The sequence below is a fragment of the Papio anubis genome, chromosome 4 (genome assembly GCF_008728515.1).
Source record: "Papio anubis isolate 15944 chromosome 4, Panubis1.0, whole genome shotgun sequence".
NCBI classification, from domain to species: Eukaryota; Metazoa; Chordata; class Mammalia; order Primates; family Cercopithecidae; genus Papio; species Papio anubis.
This window is the reverse complement of record NC_044979.1, coordinates 69,592,127-69,616,549: the sequence shown is the minus strand read 5'-3', so window position 1 is coordinate 69,616,549 and position 24,423 is coordinate 69,592,127. Positions and strand designations below refer to the sequence as shown.

General features: G+C 37.9%; 1 protein-coding gene across 11 annotated transcripts in view; it reads right to left on the bottom strand.

The window, feature by feature from the left end:
- Window positions 1–24,423, bottom strand: part of LOC110742711 — a 54,170-nt gene that overhangs the window by 10,458 nt on the left and 19,289 nt on the right. For 2 of the 11 annotated variants that reach the window (XM_021935293.2, XM_021935287.2), the window contains exons 4-6: window positions 23,868–23,961; window positions 20,106–20,167; window positions 17,979–18,042 (exon numbers count right to left, since the gene is read on the bottom strand). In XM_021935293.2, coding sequence (XP_021790985.1) covers window positions 18,029–18,042; window positions 20,106–20,167; window positions 23,868–23,961 — 170 coding nt within the window. In that variant the 3' untranslated portion in view covers window positions 17,979–18,028. Of the gene's footprint in view, window positions 1–194; window positions 311–1,624; window positions 1,800–17,978; window positions 18,043–20,105; window positions 20,168–23,867; window positions 23,962–24,423 lie in introns of all 11 variants that reach the window. The other 9 variants (XM_021935297.2, XM_021935294.2, XM_021935288.2 and 6 more) reach the window with 8 other exon arrangements.

Sequence of the window (24,423 nt, the reverse complement as noted above, 5' to 3'; positions counted from 1 at the left end):
ATGTAATGTTTTCCAACTCCTGATTCATCCCTTGAAAAGCTGTACATGGGTAATGATTATCAACTTAAATTAGTTACATACACCAGAGTTAACTGGAAATGAAAAGCTTCTTCAATTACCCAAACTAACATAAATGATTTATTTCCTTCTGCCAACATGAAAGGGAATGTTCATGAAGGATCTCTTTGACTCACCCTGCACTAAGGTTAGAAAGCTCACTCAGCACAAATATTCCCAGAAAGGGTTCAACTTGGCAGTAAAGAAACCATCTATTCCAAAAGGTCACCACATCAGTTCAACTTTTCATCTGCTAAGAAAAAAGTTCTGTCAAAGTCTGTTACTGTAAAGCAGCAGCTGTTCTGTAGAATAATATCGTCCAAAAGACAACTGTTTCTCTTATTCCCCAGTACAACTCCTCCACTTCGACAATTTCTTGTCTTCCTTGACACCATTATTAGTCACAACCCCATGTCTTTGCTCTTCCATCTCAAATGTCTACTTCCAAATATTTCTCTACATTTTTATAATCTTAAGCTCAGCTGAACATCACACCTCTCAGTCAGTCTATTGCAACCCCAACTCTTTATAATGGCCAATAAATCCTGACATAATCTTATCCCTGCATATTTCTATAGCCACAAAGAACTTCCAGTTTCTCTAACACCCCAAGCTCTGTCACACCTTAGAGTCTCCACCCGGTTCGTACCTTCTCCCACTCGTTTTCTAGCTGACTCCTTATTCTATTTTTGTCTTTGCTGAAACCCTACTCCTTCAATAAATAGGCCTTTCCTATTTATCACAAGAACATTATCCACCCTTATTTCCCCTAATTTTAGTCCCTTCTTTTCTTCCCAGCAGTGCTACAATTTTAAATTATTGGCTTTGCGCTTTACTTTTTTTTTTTTTTTTTTTTGTATCTACCTGGGAATATAAGCTCCACAAGGGCAGAGAGCATTGCCTGTGTTGTACAACTTATATTCCCAATGCCTGGCACAAGGCAAAAGCGCAATAAATGTTTATTTAATCAACTCCATTCTACTTGGAGTTATCTTTTTCTGAGTCCCTTTATTCTTATCTGATCCAGAGAAAAATAATCTTATCAGTTACTCAATGTTATCATTACTATTCAAGTCAACATGTATAACGACCGTATGTTAAGAACTATAAGGTGCTGCTGCTATTGCAGCTGCTATTTACTGAGTGTTTATTACGTGCAAAGTATCATATAGAGAAGTATTCTGAACGATGCCCAGGCTGAGTGGAAGGAGCACAGTGATCCGTAGCAATATGTTATCTCACTGTATCACCACAACCATGTTAACAACCAATTATTTTTAATCCCTATTTTACAGATGAAGAAACTGAGATATAGAGAGGTTAATAATATGCCCAAGATATCACAAACAGTAAGTGATCGAGCTGGGATTCTATACTCTATTGAGTAAAACACAATTTCCCTCTTAAGATGAGTATGAGGAGAGAGGGAAAAATAAAGTGAGCTGGAAATTTAAGAGGAAAGAGACAACATTTGCTTAAGGAAAACCAGCAAAAATTGTTTGGAGATGGCAGTGGAAATAAGCTTTGAAAAAAAGTTGAGAGTTTTAACTACATTATAAATAAATACCTGGAATTGGTGCAAGAGCCTCTCATCAGAAAGAAAATGGTGAGACCAACCATACAGAAAAAAGAGATATTAACTGCACAGAAAATAGTAATGGCAGGGTCATTATCCATTGTCCTGTCTCTTGAGCCCAAATTGTGAATGTCCTTTCCTATATCACCAAGGAATTTAGCCGTGACTGAAAAAGGAATAAAGATGCAATCAAGGTTTAAAAATTACTGTGAAAATTACAGAATATCTGTTCTCTAAGTTATTAGTAATACTTCTTTTTTATCTGTTTCTGGTGGCTATCCTCTCAGCAACTAGATTTTAAGCTTTTTGATGGCAGGCACTATATCTTACACTTTCATAAGAGGGGTTATGAAAGTTGACTCTTGAAAATGTCAGTGGACAAGAAGAAGAAAAGTTAGAGGAGACTAAAGAGAGGCCAGACACTATACCAGGTGGTGCCAATGGCACAGTGATTTAAAAAAAAAAAAAATAGTGTCCTTGCCCTCAAGGGGCTTGTATTGTCACAGAGATGATAACTGGTGTAAGTACTGACAACAGAGTGAATAGAAGAAATACAAAAGATTACAGCTCCAATGTCTGCAAAACAAAATTATGGTATTCCAAAGTTAACTCCAATAGATGTTTAATTACAGTGGTATTTTCCAAGTTTTTAAGCACCACATTTTTCAAGACTAAAAACAATAAATTTCTATGATAATGAGTACCCATAAAACAAAAGCTGCTACACAGTTATTTACATAGAACAGTGGAAAGTTTCCTCCAAAACTTTATTGATATGGTTACCATCTCCTTGGTGAATAATTCCACACAGCATTTGCTTTTTTACATTGCCTGCCTGTGGCTTTCTATAATAAAAGTTCTTGAACTGGAGAAACTTAAATAACGTTTTTTCCTCTTTCAGTAAGAAGCAATTACCTTCAATTTTCTTCACACATTCCTACCATACTTCCATTAGAATATTTATCCAAAGTCCCAAACAACTAAAGACACACACACAGACACAGACAGACACACACGCATGCATGCACGTGCGCGCACACACACACACAAATAAAGCTCGTATTAGGAAAGGGCTGAGTTAAAGGTGTATGCATGATTCTCCCTTATTTATCCTATTGAAGGTACATCATTTTTTTTCATTTATTCACTCTAGAGAGCCTGACATTTAGCATTTTATAAATCTAGGCTACTGCAGAGCTGTGCTACCACAAAATTATAAGGAGTTAATTTGCACTTTTTTCTTTTGTTTTTCCTTTTCAGATAATATGTAAATATGTGTGATAAACGAGGCACTGACAATCATAGAAATTTAATTTTAACAGTACCTTGGAAAGCATTTAATTGAGGGAAAGTCAATTTAGGCACAGTGGTCCCCACCCTTCCACCCAGGGCAGATATTCCTACAGATCCCAGTGCTCCTTCCCACTGAGCCTGGGCATTCATTGCTCAGATGACGTCTCCACATGATGTTCCAGGTAGCCACCATCTTGTAAAAGAAAACATTTATGGTATATGATTCTTCTCGTAGTATATAAAATGCATCCTGCAATTCAAGGCACTTTGAAAAGCTACCAACTATTTTCAGCTACCATAGGACCTATTATTTAGTAAAGTGCTTCTTAGTACCTTGAAACATCCTAAGATTTTAAAAGCATTACTATAGTTTACAAATGTTAATAGGTTATGCATATGAACAACGTTTGTTTGCACTTGCATTTGGTGCTCCTGACCACCCTTATATGGCACCTCAGCACTGTGTGTCCTAGCTCACTTGCCCTGTGAGTCCCCACCTCCAGCTTCTTGGGGGAAATCACAACTTCTATCCACACTTTATATTAAGGCTATCTTGAAGGGTCCACTCCAAAGTCACTCTCAACCACACCCCTGACTTCATGTTTGCAGACTGTTTCCTCACTAGGTCTCCAGCCCAAATATCCCCAGCTCCAGATTCACAATTCCAACTTCTGGTTGGAGTTACTACATACATGTCTTGCTATCACTACAAATTCAACATGCAGACTTCATCCTTCTTGCCAAAACTTTCTTGCCCTTCCTCCTGTTTTCCTCCTTTATATTAATAGCATCCCTATCTTCCAGCCACCCACAGTGGAGACTTTGGGGTCTCTTCCAGGTACTCTTTTTCACTCCCTACTTCTAAATGATCACTAGGACTTGCCAATTCTAACTTGAATGTCATTCAAGTCTGTCACTTCTTCCCAGTTTCCAGTGCTACCACCCTTGTTTGGGCTTTCATCTGTGCTCACTTTAATGCTTAGCTTTCCTCCTGACTGGTTTTCCTGCCTGAATCTTTCCTTCTTTAAATCACTCACCCAACCCACCTCCCCATCCCCTCAATAACACCATCAAGGTATGTTTCCTTAAAAATGTGATTATGCTGTTGTCCGCCCCTCCAAAAAAAAAAAAAAAAAAAAACAACAAAAACAAACAAACAAAAACAAAAACAAAAACAAAAGGCTTCACATTCCTTCAAAATAAAGGCTATATTTCCATGTCACCTTTAAAATAAAGTCCACATCCCTATGTGGAGATTTCAAGGTTCCCCACAAATAAGGCCCAAGTGTCATGATTGAAAGCTCAGCCTCTGAAGTCAGATTGCTAACCTCACCTGTGCGACATTGAGCAGGGCCACTGTGCACACCTGTCTAGGCTGAGGGTCCCGGCACAAGTCTGGCTGATGGACGAGTGAGTGTGGAAGCATAGTCTACATACCATTCACCACACTACGTTTCAGCCCAGGGCTTCTACAGGCTCAAAGTCAATGGCACCATTGTCTATCTCACATAAAGGCAATATAAAGGCTTAGTTTCCTTGTCTTAAAGTACGGCTAATATTAGGATTTACCTCGAGGGATTGTTGTAAGGTTTCAATGAGTTAACACATGTGAAGTCCTTAGAATGGTGCCCAGAATATTATAAATGCCCAATAAGTGTCAGCTGTTATGTTCTCACCTTACCTGTTTCTTATACTGTAAGGAAATAGTAGAATTCATTTACTATTTCTCAGGTATAATCTGTGCTTTTTCACCTACATGTCTATCGTTTATTCTGCTTCCTCCCCTGAAAATGTCCTCCCTGAAAATTTCCTCCCCTAGCAGCTCCAATCTGCCCGTTGATAAACTGTCCATTCCTGAGGCTCAGCTGGGAGACCATGATACCTCCATTAAGCCTTACTTGATCTCCATGTACTACATGAGTTCTTTAGGTTTTAACTCAACTCTTAGGTGCCTAACATGGAACTTACTGTAGAAATATTTTTTCTTTTCTTTTCTTTTTTTTTTTTTTGAGACAAGTTTTCACAGTTGCCCAGACTGGAGGCAGTGGCACAATCTCAGCTCACTGCAATCTCTGCTTCTTGTGCTGAAGCAGTCGTCCCACCTCAGCCTCCTGAGTCACTGGGACTACAGGCGTGTGCCACCACCATGCCTGGCTAATTTATTTTATTTTTTTGTATTTTTTGATAGAGACAGGGTTTCACCATGTTGTCCAGGCTGATCTTGAACTCCTGAGCTCAGGCTATCCACCTGCCTCAGCCTCCTACAGTACTGGGATTACAGGTGTGAGCTATTGCGCCCAGTCTGATACTTTATAGTATCTAAACGTATACTTATCTGAAGGGCTTGTCTTCCTTGAAAGATCTCAAGTGCCTTATGGTACCCTGTAAAGTTCCTCTTTATGTTCTCACAGTGCCTCTAGAATTACAGTGACATAATAGGCCCATAATAGGTAATGATATAACCATTTATTGAGCATCTACTATGTGTCAGGTACTATAAAAAGTGCTTTATACATAGTATTTAAAATTACATCTCACAGAACTTTTGTAGCATTGTTTCCTTTTATACAGGAATACTTAAGTAATTTAAATAATTTGCTTAGTGTTAAACAGTGAAAAACTGTTGGGGCAGAGATGAGAATCCAAGATATTTCTGGCGCTGAGATTGAGCTCCTTCTACTTCATGGCCCTATCTTACCTGGCTCCTTCCCTTGCCCAAGAGCCCAAGAGTCACCATTTAGTGATTATGTATTATATTCTAGGAGTTTTTCCTAAATTATTCCTAAGTTTCCTTGAAAAACAGTTATTATTTTTCCTATATTCCAGACGAGGAAATCAAGTCTCAGAGACATTAAACAATTTACCTTAGGTTTTACAGCTAGTAAACTCCAGATGCAACTTTGAGCCTAACTCCAGAAGCCTCCTGCCCACTCCACCCCTACTCCTCAAAAATGCTCTTGTCACATTTTAGAAGTCCCTTGAGAAAAATGTATTGCCTTTACTATTATCAGGGTTTCATTTATGTGGTTTTATTTTATTTAGATAGCTTTTCACAGAAATCATCACTACATACACTTACAGAAAAAAATGTTATCCCTATACTGTATTTTGATCACCTTTTGTCTTTATACATGGACTGCCTAATTAGTATAACTAACTTCGCAAAAAAAAAAAAAAAAAAAAAAGTGCTGGTCCTCCTAAGAATTTGATGAAGTTTTACATCAAAGTGATCTTGATATTGAAAGAATAAAAATTGTTTATACAAACAATAGGTCAGGAATATATCGAGGGATCCATATTTAGTACTGATCATTGTTAATTTCACCAGACCATTAAGTTTTGACTGAAACTTCTAGAAAATCAGGATAAAACACCACACCAAGAGAAATAAGTAGTTACTGAAACAGAATACCAAAATGAATCTTGAACTTAATGCAATGCACACAAAGCAGAAGGAAAAAGGGAAGATGAAGGATTAGAATTACCCATCAGATTTTAAAATAAAATAAGAAAATAATTTTTTTTCGAGACAGGGTCTCACTCTGTCACCGAGGCTAGAGTGCAGTGGCATAATCATAGCTCGCTGCAGCCTTCATCTCTCCGGCTCAAGCCATCCTTCTGCCTCAGCCTCCCAAGTAGCTAGGACTATAGGGCATGCTACCACATCCGGCTAGTTAAAAAAAATTTTTAATAGAGACAGGGTCTCATTATGTTGCTCAGACTGGTTTTGAACCTCTGAGCTCAAGTAATCCTCCCTCATCGGCCTCCCAAAGTGCTGGGATCACAGGTGTGAGTCTCCATGCCCAGCTTAAAAATACAGTTTTTAAAAGGGAAAAAATGGGGGGAAAATTAATGGAAATTAATCTGACTTATTTATGAGAAAATAGCACTCAATACCAAACTGGCATGTATGCAGTAACTACCAAGGTAATTAAAATACTTAAGATACAAATATAATTGAAAATTACATGACTTGAATGTCATTATTCCATTTTACCAGTGCTCCCTATTTAATTGGAAAAAATTTTATTGGCTTTCAATGAAAAAAAAGTGCAAGTGAAAATAGAAAAAAATGTAATAGAACCAAAATCTTCCCAAGCAAAAAAATAACTCCAAAAAAGTATCCCTCATTATGAAAGTGCTAGGGTTTCTAGAGCTCCCAGAGGACTCAGTAAAACTACAGATACTTGCAGTGCGTTATAAGTGTGTAATTACCATTTAAATGAAGGGAGAAAAGCTGGTGAGTGAAATGAGAAACAGGCATTTTCTTACAGCCAACCAGGAACTGACATTTCAGGCAACAATCATCTAATCTACAGTCCAGTTAACAAAGCTATTGTCATTCTGCCACTCATACTCACTCTTAACTGACACTCTTCCCTACTAGAAGGAAACAGTAGGTTAAGTCTTTGTCTATGATTTTCAGTCACAATTTACTCATTAGGCTCTGGCCTGCTTAATATGTAATTTAACAGCATATGTTTACCAAAAGACAGCCAACAGACATAAAGTCTTCTCTTTAATTCTACCTTTTTAATTATTTGGGCATCCAGATTGTAAAAGTAAACAAAATGTCAGAGTACATTCCTATTGGTTGTACAATCATGATGGTTAAGAATCATTTAATCTCACCTGCAGTCCAACAAAAGCTTCCCTACTAACATCCCTCTTTGTGGATTTGGCTGTGCAGCAAGTTGGATGTAGAAAATACTATTGCCTTTTTCTGAAAAGGCATTGAATACCCTTTTCAAATGTGGTTAGAAGTTATCACATAGATTTCAAAACTAGAAAACTATCAAATGTGTTCTTATTGAATAGGTGCATAATGAAGTATAGAGTGTAAAAGATTTGTCAAAAACACACAAATTAACTGGAGAGACCCCTCTCCCTGCCACATGTGTTTCAGAAGTCAAATCTATTCCTTTTGGGTTGCTGCTAGCATGAGATTAGCTAAGTCTTGTGATGTGTTTGGCAAAACCAGTTGGGGTTTATTGGTGTGGCTTATGTTGGTTGGATTAATTGTTGCTTCTACCAAACAACCAACCAACCCTGAGTATTTCTGAAGTAAGAATATAAATGTCAAGCATGACAAGATTGATAAATCATGAAAAAGAAGACTGTACACATAATCAGTCATCAGACAAAAGTGATGGGGTTGTGGGTTTCATAGGGCTACTTTATTCTAGCTTTCCCTTTATATCTTCTTTTGGCTGTTTTATTTGATGTCTTTTGAAAATCTGTTGCAAGTCAGTGAAACAAGTTAGGTAGACTCTTCCAAGTCACTCAGTGATCTTTCTGATTATCTAAACTAACAGGTCCACAAACTGTGACTCCCAGACCAAATCTGGCTCTCTGCATGTTTTTGTAAATAAAACTTCATCGAAACACAGCCACATACATTCATTTATATATGGTCTAAAGCTGTTTTCACACCACAACAGCAAAGTTGTTGTAACAGGTATGATAAGGCCCCAAAAGCCTAAAATACTTACTACCTGGACCTTTATAAAGAAAATTTGCCAATCCTTGATTTAAAGTTCTCTCTTACTGTTCTAGGTGAAAATTATACTCTCTGATATAACCTTCTACTCTATCCTACTCTGTCCCATTAGACGTGCTTCTCCCCCGCCCCCCGCCCCCCGAGATGGAGTCTCACTCTGTCGCCCGGGCTGGAGTGCAGTGGTGCGATCTGGGCTCACTGCAACCTCCAGTTCCCAGGTTCAAGATATTATCTGCCTCAGCCTCCTAAATAGCAGAGATTACAGGTGCCGGCCACCACGCCCGGCTAACTATTTTGTATTTTTAGTAGAGATAGGGTTTCACCATCTTAGCCAGTTGCTCTTGAACTCCTGACCTCGTGATCCACCTGCCTCAGCCTCCCAAAGTGTTGGTATTACAGGTGTGAGCCACTGTGCCCAGCAGATGTGCTTTTTTTCTACTTCACCAAACCATCCCATTTTTCAATTATAGGCAGGCCTATCTTGTTTTATTGCACTTCATTTTAACGTACCTCACAAATACTGTGCTTTTTACAAATTTAAGGTTTATGGCAGCTTGGTGTCAGGCAAATGTGTTGGCACCGTTTTTCCAATAGTATGTGCTCACTTTGTGTCTCTGTATCACATTTCGGTAATCCTCACGATATTTCAAAGTTGTTCATTCTTATTATATCTGTTATGATGATCCATGATGGTGATCTTTGATGTTACTATTGTAATTGTCATGGGGGTGCCACAAACTGCACCCGTAGGAGACAGTGGACTTAATCAATACATGTTGTATGTGTTCTGACTGCTGCACTGACTGGCCGTTCCCCCATCTTTCTCTTCTCAGGCCTCCCTGTTCAGTGAGACACAACAACATTGAAATGAGGCCAGTTAATAATCTGACAATGACCTCTAAGTGTTCAAGTGAAAGGAAGAGTTGCACATCTCTCACTTTCAATCAAAAGTGAGAAATGATTAAACTTAGTGAGGAAGGCATGCCAAAAGTGAAGAGAGGCTGAAAACTGGGTCTCTGGTGCCAAACAGCCAAATTGTACATGCAAAGGAAAAAATCCTTGAAGGAAATTAAAACTGCTACTCCAGTGAACCCAAAAATGATGAAAGAGCAAAACAGCCTTATTGCTGATATGAAAAAAGTTTTAATAGTCTGGATGGAAGATCAAACCAGCCACAAAATTCCATTAAGTCAAAGTCTAATACAGAGCAAGGCCCTAACTCTCTTTAATTCTATGAAGCCTGAGAGAGGCAAGGAAGGTGCAGAAGAAACGTTGGAATCTAGCAGAGACTGGTTCATGCAGTTGAAGGAAAGAAGCCATCTCCATAACATAAAAGGGCAAGGTGAAGCAGCAAGTGCTAATGTAGAAGCCATAGCAAGTTATCCAGAAGATCTACCTAAGATCATTGGTGAAGGTGGCTACACTAAAAAATAGATTCCCAATATAGACAAAGCACCCTTCTGTTGGAAAGAGATGCCATCCAGGACTTTCATGGCCAGAGAGGAAAAAGTCAATGCCTGGCTTCAAAACTTCAAAAGGACAGGCTGATTTTCTTGTTAGGGGTTAATGGAACTGGTGACTTTACGTTGAAGCCAATGCTCACTTGCTATTCCAAAAATCTAATGACACTTAAGAATTATGCTAAATCTACTTGCCCGCACTCTGTAAATGGAATGCCAAAGCCTAGATGACAGCACATCTGTTTACAGAATGGCTTACTGAATATATTAAGCCCACTGTTGAGACTTACTACTCAGAAAAAAGATTCCTTTCAAAATGTTAATGCTCATTGACAATGCGCCTGGTCACTCAAGAGTTCTGATGGAGATGTACACAGAGATTAATAATGTTTTCATGTCTGCTAAGACAACATCCATTCTGCAGCCTGTGGATGAAGAAGTCATTTTCACTTTCAAGTCTTATTTAAGAAACACATTTCTTAAGGCTATAGTTGTCATAAATAGTGATTCCTCTGATGGATCTGGGTAAAGTTAATTGAAAACCTTCTGGAAAGAATCCACCATTATAGATGCCATTAAAAACATTCATGATTCATGGGAGGACATCAAAATGTCAACATTAATAGGAGTTTGGAAGAAGTTTATTCCAACTCTAATGGATGACTTTGAAAAGGTTCAAGACTTCTGTGAAGACTGATGTGGTGGCACATGCCTGTAATCCCAGCTACTTGGGAAGCTGTGGTGGGAGGATCACTTGAGGATCATTTGAGGTGGGAGGATCACTTGGAGAGAAGGATTTCAGTGGAAGAAGTCACTGCAGATGTTGTGGAAATAGCAAGATATTAGAATTTAAAGTGGAGCCTGAAGATGTGATAGAATTGCTGCAATCACATGATAAAACTTGAATGGATGAGGAGCTTGTTATGGATGAGCAAAGAAAGTAGTTTCTTGAAATGTAATCTACTTCTGGTGAAGATGCTGTGAACATTGTTGAAAGGACTACAAAGAGTTCAGAATATTACATAAATGTAATTGATAAACCAACATCATGGTTTGAGAGAATTGATTACAATCTTGAAAGAAGTTTTATTGTGAGTAAAATGCTATCAAACGGCATCACACACTGCAAAGAAATCTTTCATGAAAGGAAGAATGAATCATGTGGCAAACCTCATTGCCACAGCAAACCCAAACTTCAGCAACCACCACCCTGATCAGGCAGCAACCATCAAGACCAAGGGAAGACCCTCACTAGAAAAAAATGTTGTGACTTTCTGAATGTTCAGATGATTGTTAGCAGTTTTTAACAATAAAGTTTTGTGGGGGTTTCTTGAGACAAGGTCTCACTCTGATACCCAGGCTGTAGTGCTGTGGAGGATCAGAGCTCATGCAGCCTCAAACTCCTGGACTCAAGTGATCCTCTCACCCCGGCCTCCCAAGTAGCAAGTACCACAGGTGCACACCACCATGTCTGGCTAATTTTTTAAATGTTTCTGTAGAAATGAGGTCTCGCTATGTTGCACAGGCTGGTCTCAAACTCCTGGCCTCAAGTGACCCTTCTGCCTCGCTTCCAAAAGTTCTGGGATTACAGGTATAAGCTACTATGTCTAGCCATGTATTTTAATAAAGGTAAGTACATTTTTTTTAGACATAATACTATTGTACACTTAATAGACTAGAGTATAGTGTAAACATAATTTTTATATGCACTGGAAAAAAAATGTGTGACTGGTTTTATTGTGATATTTGCTTTATTGTGGCATTCTGGAACCAACCCTGCCTGTATCTCCTTTTTCTAGTAAATATTATGTTTATATATCTTTCCTTTTTCAGTTACTATCACAGTTAATTTCATTCCAAAATTCACTTAACCTGAATTTAAAAGTGGTCATATGTGGCTCAGTCTCTGCTTTGGGTCAATCCAAAGTAAAATCAATTAAAAAACAATGCAAATACATAATTGAAATAAATTTAAGTGTTTACTTGGGGTCTAAAGAAAATGCTAACGAGGTAAAGGAGGAGTATGCTCTTAATGAATAAATGAACATTTCAAAACCCTATTTTCCCAGAATCATTACTCTCAATATTCCCCTAAATCAATGACAGAGGTTGTGGTGAATGCCCTCTTTGGGAATTGCCCTAGCCAGTGCAGCCAGCCACCTCACTTGAGGTTAAATCTCCTTTTGGAGGACATCCCACATCTAATGATGGTTGATATTGGGCCATAATTTGGGACAACTCTAAAAGGTGATCCCAGTTCCAGAGTGCCCCATAAGATTGACTGAGGCCTCCCTTGTGACTACGTGATACTTTAACTGTTCCTTCTACCCAAGTCTGCTTCTCTCTGTCCCTTACATGTGCTACTCCTGAAGGAATTCCCCAATTAACTCCTGCAGGCAAGTCTCTGCCTTGGAGCCTAGTCCTCGGGGTTCCCAACTTACGACAGCTGTTCTCTTCAAAGTCTTTCTCTCATCCCATTCTCCCCCAATCCCAGTCTTTCTAGCTCTTTATTCCTTCCTCCTCACTGTCTTCTTTCCTCATGTTCCCAAATCAATTCCTTTTCTCACAATAGAGTTAATCATCTATTATTTAAATTTATAATTTGTGCTAGTGTGTTTCAATGCCTTATTTTAACCTTTCAAAGTATTCCCTTATAGAAGGTAGTTTTGGATTATCAGGATGAATTGTTTGTTTTGCTTGTTTGTTTTTGAGACAGTCTCCCTCTGTCGCTCAGGCTGGAGTGCAGAGGCACAATCTTAGCTCAAACTCCCCAGGTCAGGTGATCCTCCCACCTCAGCCTCTGAGTAGCTTGGACTACAGGCGCACGCCACCAAGTCCGGCTAATTTTTTGACTTTTAGTAGAGATGGGGTTTCACCATGTTGCCCAGGCTAGTCTTGAACTCCTGATCTCAAGTGATCTGCCCCCCTTGGCCTTCCAAAGTGCTGGGATTATAGGCCTGAGCCACTGAACCCAGTGAGGACTAATTGTTTTTAATGTTTTACAATTTTATTTATTTAGTTTTTTTTATTTTTATTTTTTATTTTTTTTGAGACGGAGTCTTGCTCTGTCGCCCAGGCTGGAGTGCAGTGGCCAAATCTCAGCTCACTGCAAGCTCTGCCTCTTGGGTTTACGCCATTCTCCTGCCTCAGCCTCCCGAGTAGCCAGGACTACAGGTGCCCGCCACCTCGCCTGGCTAGTTTTTTGTATTTTTTAGTAGAGACGGGGTTTCACCGTGTTAGCCAGGATGGTCTCGATCTCCTGACCTCGCGATCCGCCTGTCTCGGCCTCCCAAAGTGCTGGGATTACAGGCTTGAGCCACTGCGCCCGGCCTTTACAATTTTATTTTTAAAAGAACACTGGCCAGGCACAGTGGCTCTGGCAACAGAGCAAGACTCTGTCTCAAAAAGAAAAAAATAAAAATAATAAAATAAAATAAAGAATACTGATCAAAAAGCATTTAAAATTGTACCTTTTTACATTATGCATTTAAAAGTCTTTTTATGATTATTATATGGCCAACTGTAGAGTGAATGCTGTTCTGCAGTTACACTGTCCCCATACAATAGCATCTTGATTCAAAATGAAATGTTCTGGTACAAAAGTTGGAAAACAAGGACACATAAGAAGAGAAAAAATTAACAGAGAAAGAAAGAGGAGAAAGGAAACTAAGATTAAACAAAGCAAACAAAACTATAGTAAATCCATGAATTTCCATTGCATGCAGGACCTCTGCAAGCTCTAGACCCATTATTTTTTCCAGAGCCAAATGTTTAATTTTGTGAAATTCCTAGCATTGGCACAAGTTAAAATAAATAACTCATCTTTATTCTGCTTAAACTTAAAAATTGTTAAAAGGGTTCATGTGCAGTGGCTCATGCCTGTAATTCCAGCACTTTGGAAGGCTGAGGTGAGTGGATTGCTTGAGCCCAGGGGTTCGAGACCAGCCTGGGCAAAATAGTGAAATCCCATCTCTACAAAAATCACAAAAGTTAGCCAGGCATGGTAGTGAACATCTGAAGGCTTGGCTACTTGAGAGGCTTAGGCCAGAGGATCAATTGAGCCCAGGAGGTAGAGGCTACAGTGAGCCATGATCATGCCACTGCACCCCAGCCTGGCTGACAGAGCGAGACCCTGTCTCAAAGAAATGAAAATTTTTTTAAAAACTTAAAAAGGAAACAGAAAGAGTAATATGAGGTGGAGAGAAGTTAAATACCATTACCAGATATTAAAATAGCTTATATATCCTCCATAATTAAAACATGATGGTATTAGGAAACTATTATCCGGACAGACCAATAGCAGTGAACAGATGCACAAAAATATACTCAAATGTGAATGGAAATTTATGAAAAAAGTATCATCTTATATCACTGGTGTAAAAAAGGCTTTCACAATAAACTGTATTGGTGTAGTTTTCATTATATAATGACATTTTTTGTCTCTTTTTATAGTTTTGGACTTAAAGTCTATTTTGTTTGATATAAATATAGCTACCCTTGCTCTCTTTTGGTTTCCATTTGTATGGAGTATCTTCTTCCATCTCTTCACTTTCAGTTTATGTGTGTCCTTAAAGATGATGAAGAGAGTCTCCTACAGGCAGCATACAGTTGGGTCTTATTTTTTAATCCATGCAGCCCCTTTTTATTCATTGGAGAATTTAGCCTATTTATATTCAAGATGATTATTGATAGGTAAGAACCTACTGCTACTATTTTATGGTTCTAATATAGTAATAAAGGGGTTCATTCATCAAGAGGATATAACAATTATAAATATACATGCACTCAACATCGGAGCACCTAAATATATAAAGTAAATATTAATAGATCTGAAGGAAGAGATAGGCAATAATGCAGTAATACTAGGGGACTTCAATAACCCACTGTCAACAATGGACATAACATCCAGACAAAAAAATCAACAAGGAGACATAAGACTTGAACTACACTTTGGACAAATGGACATAACAGACATATCCATAGGGTTCTATTCAATGGCAGCAGAATAATAATTCTTCTTCTTCTTCTTCTTCTTCTTCTTCTTCTTCTTCTTCTTCTTCTTCTTCTTCTTCTTCTTCTCCTCCTCCTCCTCCTCCTCCTTCTTCTTCTTCTCCTTCTTTCTTCTTCTTCTTCTTTCTTCTTCTTCCTCTTCTTTTTTTTTTTTAACAGGGTCTTACTCTGTCGCTTAGGCCTCACCCTTCCTAGTAGGCTGGCTAACTTTTTAACTTTTATTTTGTAGAGATGAGATCTTGCTCTGTTGACCAGGCTGGTTTCAAACTCCTGGCCTTAAGCAATCCTCCTGCCTTGACATCACAAAGTGTTGGGATTACAGATAAGAGCCACTGCACCTGACTGACATTCTTCTTCAGCACACATGGAACACTATCTAAGATAGACCATATGTTAGGCCACAAAACAAGTTTTTACAAATGTAAGAAGATTTAAATCATATCAAGTATCTTTTCTCACCATGATGGTATGAAACTAGAAATCAATTAACAAGAAGAAATTTGGAAAATTCACAAAACATGGAAATTAAACAACATTCTCTGAATAACCAAGGGGTCAAAAAAAAAAAAAAAAAAAAAAAACAACCAACAAATGGAAAGCAAAAAGTATATTGAGACAAATGAAAATAAAAACACAACATACCAAAATTTATGGGATGCAGCAAAAGTAATTCTTAGAGGGAAGTTAATAACAATCATGCTTACATAAAAAAAGAAAGATCTCAAATTAATAACCTTACATTCCACAGCAAAGAACTAGAAAAAGAACAAACTATGCCCAAAGTTAATAAAAGGAAGGAAATAATAAAGATCAGGGCAGAAATAAGATAGACACTAGAAAAACAATAGAAAGAATCAACAAAACTGAAAATTATACTATTATAGTAAGAATAGTTAAAAAATTAAAATTAAAATTAAAAAATTAACAAAACAAATGGTTGGTGTTTTGAAAAGATAAACAAAATGGCCAGCCCTTTAGATAAACTACAAAAGAAGAGAGAGGCTTAAATAAAATCAGAAATGAAAGAGAAGACATTACAACTGATACCACAGAAATATGAAAGATTACGAGATACTATGAAGAATCATACACCAACAAATGGGATAGTCTAGAAGAAATGAATACATTCCTAGACAAATATAACATACCCAGATTGAATTATTAAGAAATAGAAAATCTGAACAGACAAATAATGAGTAACAAGATTGAATCAGTAATAAATGGTCTCCCATAAAAGAAAACCCCACAATCTCATGGCTTCATTGCTGAATTCTACCATTTAAATAACTAATACCAATCCTTCTCAACTCTTCTGAAAAATTGAAAAGGGAATCCTTCTCAATGCATTTAATGGGGCCAGTACTATCCTGAAACCCAAGCCAGACAAAGACACTATGAGAAAAGAAAATTGTGGGCTAATATCCCTAATGAATATAAGTGCAAAATTCTTCACAAAATACCAGCAAACTGAATTCAGCATCACATTAAAAGGATCATTTATGTCAGTGAGGAAAACTTCTAATTACGGAATTACCAGGTCAAAGAGTACTCCCCCCAACCACAAATTTTAATAGATACTGAGAGACTGTCTTATAAAAAGTTTGTATAAATGCCCAATCCCAACAACAACAAATAAATGTGCATATTTCCCTTGCAACATTGGGTGTTAACCATCATTTCTTGCTGTTGTTTGCCCAGGGCAGCCTTGGTTTTCACCTGCTCTCCTAGCATAATTCTTAACAGTGGCCCTTTCACTCTTAAAATGGGCCCAGTTTGGAAGATACATGGTCACTCTACTAAACTTTAAAACTGATACATATTGTCTCTTCCCTAGAGATTCTCCAGGAGGCTCTGTAGGCTTCTGTAAGGACTTGCATTCTGTTCCCTCTCTCTCCTATTAACCTGCACTGACTCCTTCAAAAGCCATAGAATTATGGAATGTGCCTCTAGCTAGGGACCTCCTTTCTGTGCAGGTGGAAGTAGGAGGTGGCAATGAAAGTATGCCTGTATGTTTAACCTTGCTGAAAGGCAAATGTGCACACACATACATACACACACAAAGCCAAATTTGTAACTATGTTGTAATCCAAAGGATAGTCCCTAGCTGTCCATCATTTGACATGACATAAATGTTGATAAGAGGATTCCAGCACTGGAAGCGGTGTTGGGTAGGATGAACTTTAGGTGCTTTCAGTGTTGAGATTCTGTGATTACAGTAGTAACAATTGACACTTATTAAGGACTTACTGTCGGGGTAGTTCTAGAAATTTGAGCTATAAAATCTCATTTTGTCCTCAAAGTTACCAAAACAATAATTTAGTCACTGTTTTTAGGTAATATTAACAAATTAGGAACTAAGGCACAAACAGATTAAGTTAGTTGTCTAACGTGGCATACTTAGTAAACGGAAAGACCAGATTTCAACAAAGGCAGTCTGAACTGTTATATCTCCACTTTCTGCTGCCTTCCCTTTTCATAGCAGGGGTTGGGCGGGGAGGGGTTGATGGGGGTCTCTTTTTCACCCAGGCTGAAATGCAGCGGCGCAATCATAACTCACTACAACCTCCAACTCTTGAGCTCAAGCAATCCTCCCACCTCAGCCTCCTGGGGAGCTGGGACTACAGACACATGCAACCATGCCCAGCTAATGTTTTTTTTTATTGTTTGTAGTGATGGGGTCTTGCTGTATTGCCCAGGCTGGTCTTGAAGTTAGCTTAAGTGCTCTCACCTTGGTCTACCAAGTAGTTAGGACTACAGGTGTGAGGCACCACACTGGCTTACTTTTAAACTTTTTTATAGACATGGAATCTCGCTATATTGTCCTGGCTAGTCTCGAACTCCTGGCCTCAAGAGATCCTCCCTCCTCCGCCTCCCAGAGTGCTGGGATTACAGAGATCAGCCACTGTGCCTGGCCTTCTGCTGCCTTCTACTTCATGTTTCGGGCACTGAAAATCTGCCTACATTTTGCAGATTTGATTCCCATTTTCTTTCTTAATAATTCTAATGATATTCCTGAAAGTTGCTTAATAGAAGGGAGAAAATGGCATGCAGAAAATTCATGCAATATAATTTGAAACCTTACCATTGAAGAAACTTCCTTCTGCTCTTTCTGGAAGATCTATTTTCAATTATCTATTCAGCATATACTATAAGAGAAAATAAATTTATCTTTTCAAATTCTTTCTAGGAAAAGTAAATAAAAACTTACATAATTTTTAAAATGTTAAACATGAAACATTCATGAATAATAAAAAGATTTCTGAGATTTTAATATTGTTGCTATTTTAATATTTAGGGCTCAAGTGACTTAAGGTACTATCCACTTGTAATTGACAAAAAGGGAAAGATCAGATGTTTGATGGTGACCACAAGACTAGTTGTCTCCAGTTACCGAAAAGCTGTGGATGCTTAATGAATGCTTAATGAATCCCTAATCCCAGCAAACCATCTTCTGAATTCATTTTCTAGGAAAGAAGTGTGGACCAAGAAGGGCACTATTACCACCAATCCTGAAAAATAACTGTCTTCACAGATGAGGAGTATCGCAGTGTACATAACATTTTATAGGCTCCATGTTTTCCTATTCCACAGTCAGAAGCCTGCTTATTCTATGTCTTGCATAAATACTCTGAAAACTACCATATGCAAATATATTACCAATCATCTCCTAATGTGTAAGTCCAGAGGACACTCATGAATCTCTCTCCCTCCATCTTCAGACCCCTTTCTCTTGATGTCTATGACACCACAGTCTCCCACTTTTTCATCTTCTTCTCAATTTCTTTTCAGAACCCTGTTTTGCTTACTCAAGCCTTTAATGTAGGCATTCCCACTGGGCTCTCTCATGGGTAAAAAATCATCCTGCCTTGTGAATTTGACTACACTTTATTCCCTACAATGAATCTGACAATTCTCAATCTGTGAAAAGATAACTGTGTCTACCTAAACTAAATAAATACCTAATCTTGTGCTCTTTTCAGTGTTTTCCCTGGGTCAATGTGCTGTGGAATTTAAAATGGATGGGGAAAAATTGAAATGCAGCATTATTCTCTGCAGCCCCCTGGTTTAATTTCAACCTTCAGAAGAAGCAGCATTTGCCCTACACTTTGGCTCCTGTCCTAAAATAGCTTTTTGAAACATTTCATGATCCCGTTATCAACCAAACAATTTCTACACAACAAGGTCTAGGAGTTGACAAAGGAGTGTGTATGTGTTTACCATTTCATTCTTACCCTACAAGGTTTACCCTGCTTCCCATCCAGATTTTGCAACCTAAAAGTATGGGTCCCGGGTTTTTCTACATTTCCTATTATTATGCCCCTGCAGCCCAAAGCACTAAAATAATCTGGAGACCCCCCCCCCCACCCCGCAAAGTTATTTTTTAATAGTAATTATAAAGGACTATGCAGTACTCTTTCCTCAGTCATATATTATTATGATGTAAAAAATTTTTTTGTAGTCCAATTAAGTGAACAGGGGAATCATGATTTTGACTCCAGTTGGGCTTTCAGGATCCAGACCTGGGTAGAGGATTGGGAGTGCCTGCCCAGGAACTGTGGGTGATCAGCCAAAGGAAGCCGAGATTTGAGTCCTGGATAAGGGAAAGCTTTGTAAGTGAGGGAAAGTTTGGAATCAAGTTGAGGAGAGTGGATAGTAGGCTAGCCAAGGAACTAGGTAAGATGAAGTGAATTAATCTGGGAAAGCCTGCAAGAATTCCTGAAGACAAAGGTCATCTTTTGTTGGGTTGCTTTTGTGGAGTGGGAGTTGGGGTAGCAGGGGAAGCTATGAATATCCCCAGCTGGGCTGGAAAATTTTAGCCCTTCTCTGTCAATATTGTGATTTTACCAATCCCGGTCTAGCTATTGAGGTTACCAAAACGTATCATGGAAATGGGAAAAATGAAATCTGTTGTTATGAGTCCTACCATACTTTGATTTTTTTTGTTGTTGTTTTCAGAGACAGGGTCTTCCTCTGAGCCCAAGCTGGAATGCAATGGTGCAATATGTATGAAATGCAAGGTGTTCATCATAACCTCGAATTTCTAGCCTCAAGCAAATCCTCCCACCTTGGCCTTTCAAAGCATTGAGATTACAGGTGTGAGTCACTGTACCTGGCCCCCACTCATACTTTAATTTTGATGTTTGGAACAAGGGAACAAGCTGTTACTGAAGGAGTCTGGGACGCTCTATCAAAAAATGAAAACACTTGCCAGTAGCACTGCAGTTGGGAACAGGAACTGTTTCTCGTCTTCCATAAAAATAGACACGATTTCTGTTCAAAATGATGGTGAATTTAGACTTAGGCTTATTTTCAGAACAGTAAAAGTTATAGTTGGAACTATTTTTTTCATTAGACTCCTTTTTTTATTTTTTAATTATTTTTGAGACAGAGTCTTGCTCTATCACCCAGGCTGGAAGTACAGTGGCACGATCTCAGCTCGCTGCAACCTCCACCTCCTGGGTTCAAGCAATTCTTGTGCCTCAGCCACGTGAGTAGCTGGGATTACAGGCACTCACCACCACATCCAGCTAATTTTTGTATTTTTAGTAGAGACAGGGTTTTACCATGTTGGCCAGGCTGGTCTTGAACTCCTGGCCTCAAGTGATCCACCCACCTCGGCCTCCCAAAGTGTTAGGATTGCAGGCGTGAGCCACTGCACCCGGTCTTATGCAATATTCTATCATTGCTTTATTAAATTCTGCTTTTATCCCTCCACCAGGAGAATTAAAACATTTAATTAAGAAAAGCAATTAAAATAAATGAATATCATTTAAAATATCCATAAACTAGCAATAGAATTAACAATTGCTTGTTTACTTGTCTGTGTCCCCTTAGTTATAAGCTCCATGAAGGCAAGGGTTTGATATTTCTTTTTTTTTTTTTTTTTTCTTTTTTTTTGTAGATGGAGTCTTACTATGTCACCTAGGCTGGAGTGCAGTGGTATATGATTTCAGCTCACTGCAACCTCTGCCTCCCGAATTCAAGCGATTCTCCTGCCTTGGCCTCCTGAGTAGCTGGGACCACAGGTGCGTGCCATCATGCCCAGCTAAGTTTTGTATTTTTAGTAGAGATGGGGTTTCACCATGTTGGCCAGGCTGGTTTCAAATTCCTGACCTCAGGTGATCCGCCCACCTCGGTCTCTCAAAGTGCTGGGATTACAGGTGTGAGCCAGCACGCCCCGCCTGATCTTTCTTGCTTATTGTTATATCCCTATGACAATGACATTGCTTAGTAGATAATAAATACTCAATAAATATTTGCTAAAAGAATAGATGACAATGAAGGAGGCATCAAGTACATGGACAGTGAAAAACTTGTATTCTCTAACATTTGAAACTTTTTTTTTTTTTTTTTGAGACGGAGTCTTGCTCTGTCGCCCAGGCTGGAGTGCAGTGGCCGGATCTCAGCTCACTACAAGCTCCGCCTCCCGGGTTCATTTTGAGACGGAGTCTTGCTCTGTCACCCAGGCTGGAGTGCAGTGGCCGGATCTCAGCTCACTGCAAGCTCCGCCTCCCGGGTTCACGCCATTCTCCTGCCTCAGCCTCCCGAGTAGCTGGGACTACAGGCGCCCGCCGCCTCGCCCGGCTAGTTTTTTTGTATTTTTTTAGTAGAGACGGGGTTTCACCGTGTTAGCCAGGATGGTCTCGATCTCCTGACCTCGTGATCCGCCCGTCTCGGCCTCCCAAAGTGCTGGGATTACAGGCTTGAGCCACCGCGCCCGGCCTGAAACTTTTTAAAGTGCTTTAATTTTTATAAGCATAACTGCTGAATAATAATATTAGATCAGATGTACCTGTAAGTATTTTGATATTTCATTGGTCATTCTAGGATATTTTTTAAAAGAGTCATGTTTCTAAAACCTAACCAGGATCTTTGCTTTATGAAGTGCAGTAAGTCCTTAAGAAGATAAATTCCTCTACAGAATACAGAACTCATTGAATTAACAAGGTCTAGAAGATCTCTTGAAGAAATTCAGAAAGAAGAGATGGTGGATATACAGCAGAGTTAAACCAGAACTGAGTACAGTTGTTGGACCATATTTGCAGAGAGGCTTCAGGGTTTTTTATTTAAAATGTGGATAAAAGAAGCTTCAGTGATGGATATTTGCTCAGGCCCCTACTCTTATGGGCAGAATTTGCCACTTTACTCATAAATACTATATAAAAAAGTGATGACACTTACAAGGAGCCAGGATCCTAAGAAGAAAATATATATTTAAAAAATTACAAAACAGACCCTTGCCACATATGTAATGTGCCCTATTGGTTCTTCTTTCTGATTTGTATGTGTATATGTGTATGCTTGTTTCACAGGGGAAAAATAAGGAATACCTTCCATTCTATCCTACCTTGTCTTTGTATGTTAATAAGGAAAAGACCATCTCTAAGCCAGAAAAATACAAAGTTCTTGACCAAGTTGAGGTCCTAAACAAGCAAATGGAACATTGGCCAACGCTTACCTTTTCTTTTTTTTTTTTTCTGCAAGCACTATGTTGACTTACCTTATCTTTTTATAAGCACATTTTACTTCCAGATTGACCTATAAATGTGCAATTTATCTTATTTTTGGGTCCTGTCTATCTTGTCTACAGTTCCTTCTTATAAAAAGGGTATAATCTGAAGAAAGAAAATAATATCATATTGGGATGAAGGAGAAAAAACTAATTTGTTGATATGTAATGGACTATGCAAATACTCTCCAAACCTTCTGAACTCCCTTTGAAAAATTTACTTGAGGAGGTACTCCACCAAAAGGAAAAAATAAACCCTAAAAAGAGGAAGATATGGGACCCCCCAAATTCTCCTAATTCAGTACAGCAGTAAAAAGAAACTAATTTTTGCATGTTAAAGCAGGAAGTCAGAAGACTTTAAGAAGAATATTTATAAGAAGAAAATGAATGTATTTTAGCAAATACAAAGATGAATGATCACAGTGATGAGAATAAAGATATATGTGTTTTTGTTAATGAGAAATAATGAAGATAATTTAAAACTCTAGAAACCGTGCAAAAGCTGTATAGGAAAGTCACAATTAAGTAACATGAAGTAAGCTGAAATGTAGCATGATTTTGTGAAATAAAGAGTAAGAAAAGAGAATCTATTTGATCTTGGCACTTGATAATTCTTTTTCAAGCAATATAGGTTAGTGGCATAGAATTATATTTCTTACTCTACTTTGGTTGTTTATTAAACACTATTTATACAATCATGTATAAATATGTGTTATCCTTTTTAGTAGTTAACAAATTTTAGACTCAAATTATAGAGTAAGCATTTCAAGATATAATTATAGCCACAGAACAAAATGTAAATATTACACATTTGACAAGGTCAAATTAATGAGAAAGCTTATAGAATTTAGGAGATAAGAGGGAAGAGAGGATAAATGGAAGGAAGTATAGGGATCCAAATTTTCTTATCTTTAACAGGAGAAGGATTGAGATATAGAAACAAAGAATTAAATTGATTACTCAAAGTCAACAGGAGAAATATTAGTAATCTTAAGATCTAATAACTAAAAATAATGAAAAAGATAGTAACAACCCAAAAATAACATAATGATAATAACTACTAATAGCAAAAAAAAAAAATGTGTATAGTGTAAGATAAATTTTTCTGCTTTAATGATTGGGGGTCAATAAATAACATCTAAAATTAATAAATCATGAAAAGAAAACATAACCATCGAAATCAAACATATGGAGGTAACTACAGAAGAACTACAAATAGAACCATACTAAAAGGATTGCTTCTGGGAAGACAGTGTTAGAGGTGGGGTAGGGGATGAGAAAGTAAAACTTTTTTTTTTTTATTTTACAATTTCCGTACTTTTTGGACTTTTTTTCCTTACCATGTGAATATATTATTTGTATTACATAAAAAAGGCAAAACACTTCCTGATGACTAGCTTAGTATTCTCCTCAATGATATTACCCCAAAGTGCATTCTTAATAAGAATAAAATGAGCATACTCCTGCAGGTAAAAGAGATAGGCGCAGCAGTACCAAATGAATCCTGTAATTAGCATTGCAAGGAGTAGAAGCATCATGATTCCAAACATGTCAACTGAAATGTATAAAAAGAAATATATTTTAAGTTAACAGAACATCAGCAATTTCTGCTATTTTCATCTTTTCTAATATCATGCAATGTGATTCTTTAACAAATGATTATTGAAAGTAATGGTACAATAACATACATTACATATTCCAGTAAAACTACCATTAACACAACAATCACTAACATTTAAAAATAATCTGGGTTGCTAAAGGAGGTAACATTTGATTTACTTACTTTTAAATTGGTGAACTATTAGGCTACTGGCTTAATTTTTCTTTATTTTACCTCTAAACTCATTTCTGGTACTATCTTAATAGATAAAACAACAAATCCCTCAGGCTGTTATATCTCTAAAGATACATCTAGATAGCAGGGAATGGTTTATTGTTTGAATTTCAGCAGTCCATTACCAAAGAGACAATCAATGTTTGCTGAGAAATCAGATTTCTACCCCTTGTAAACTTTTTT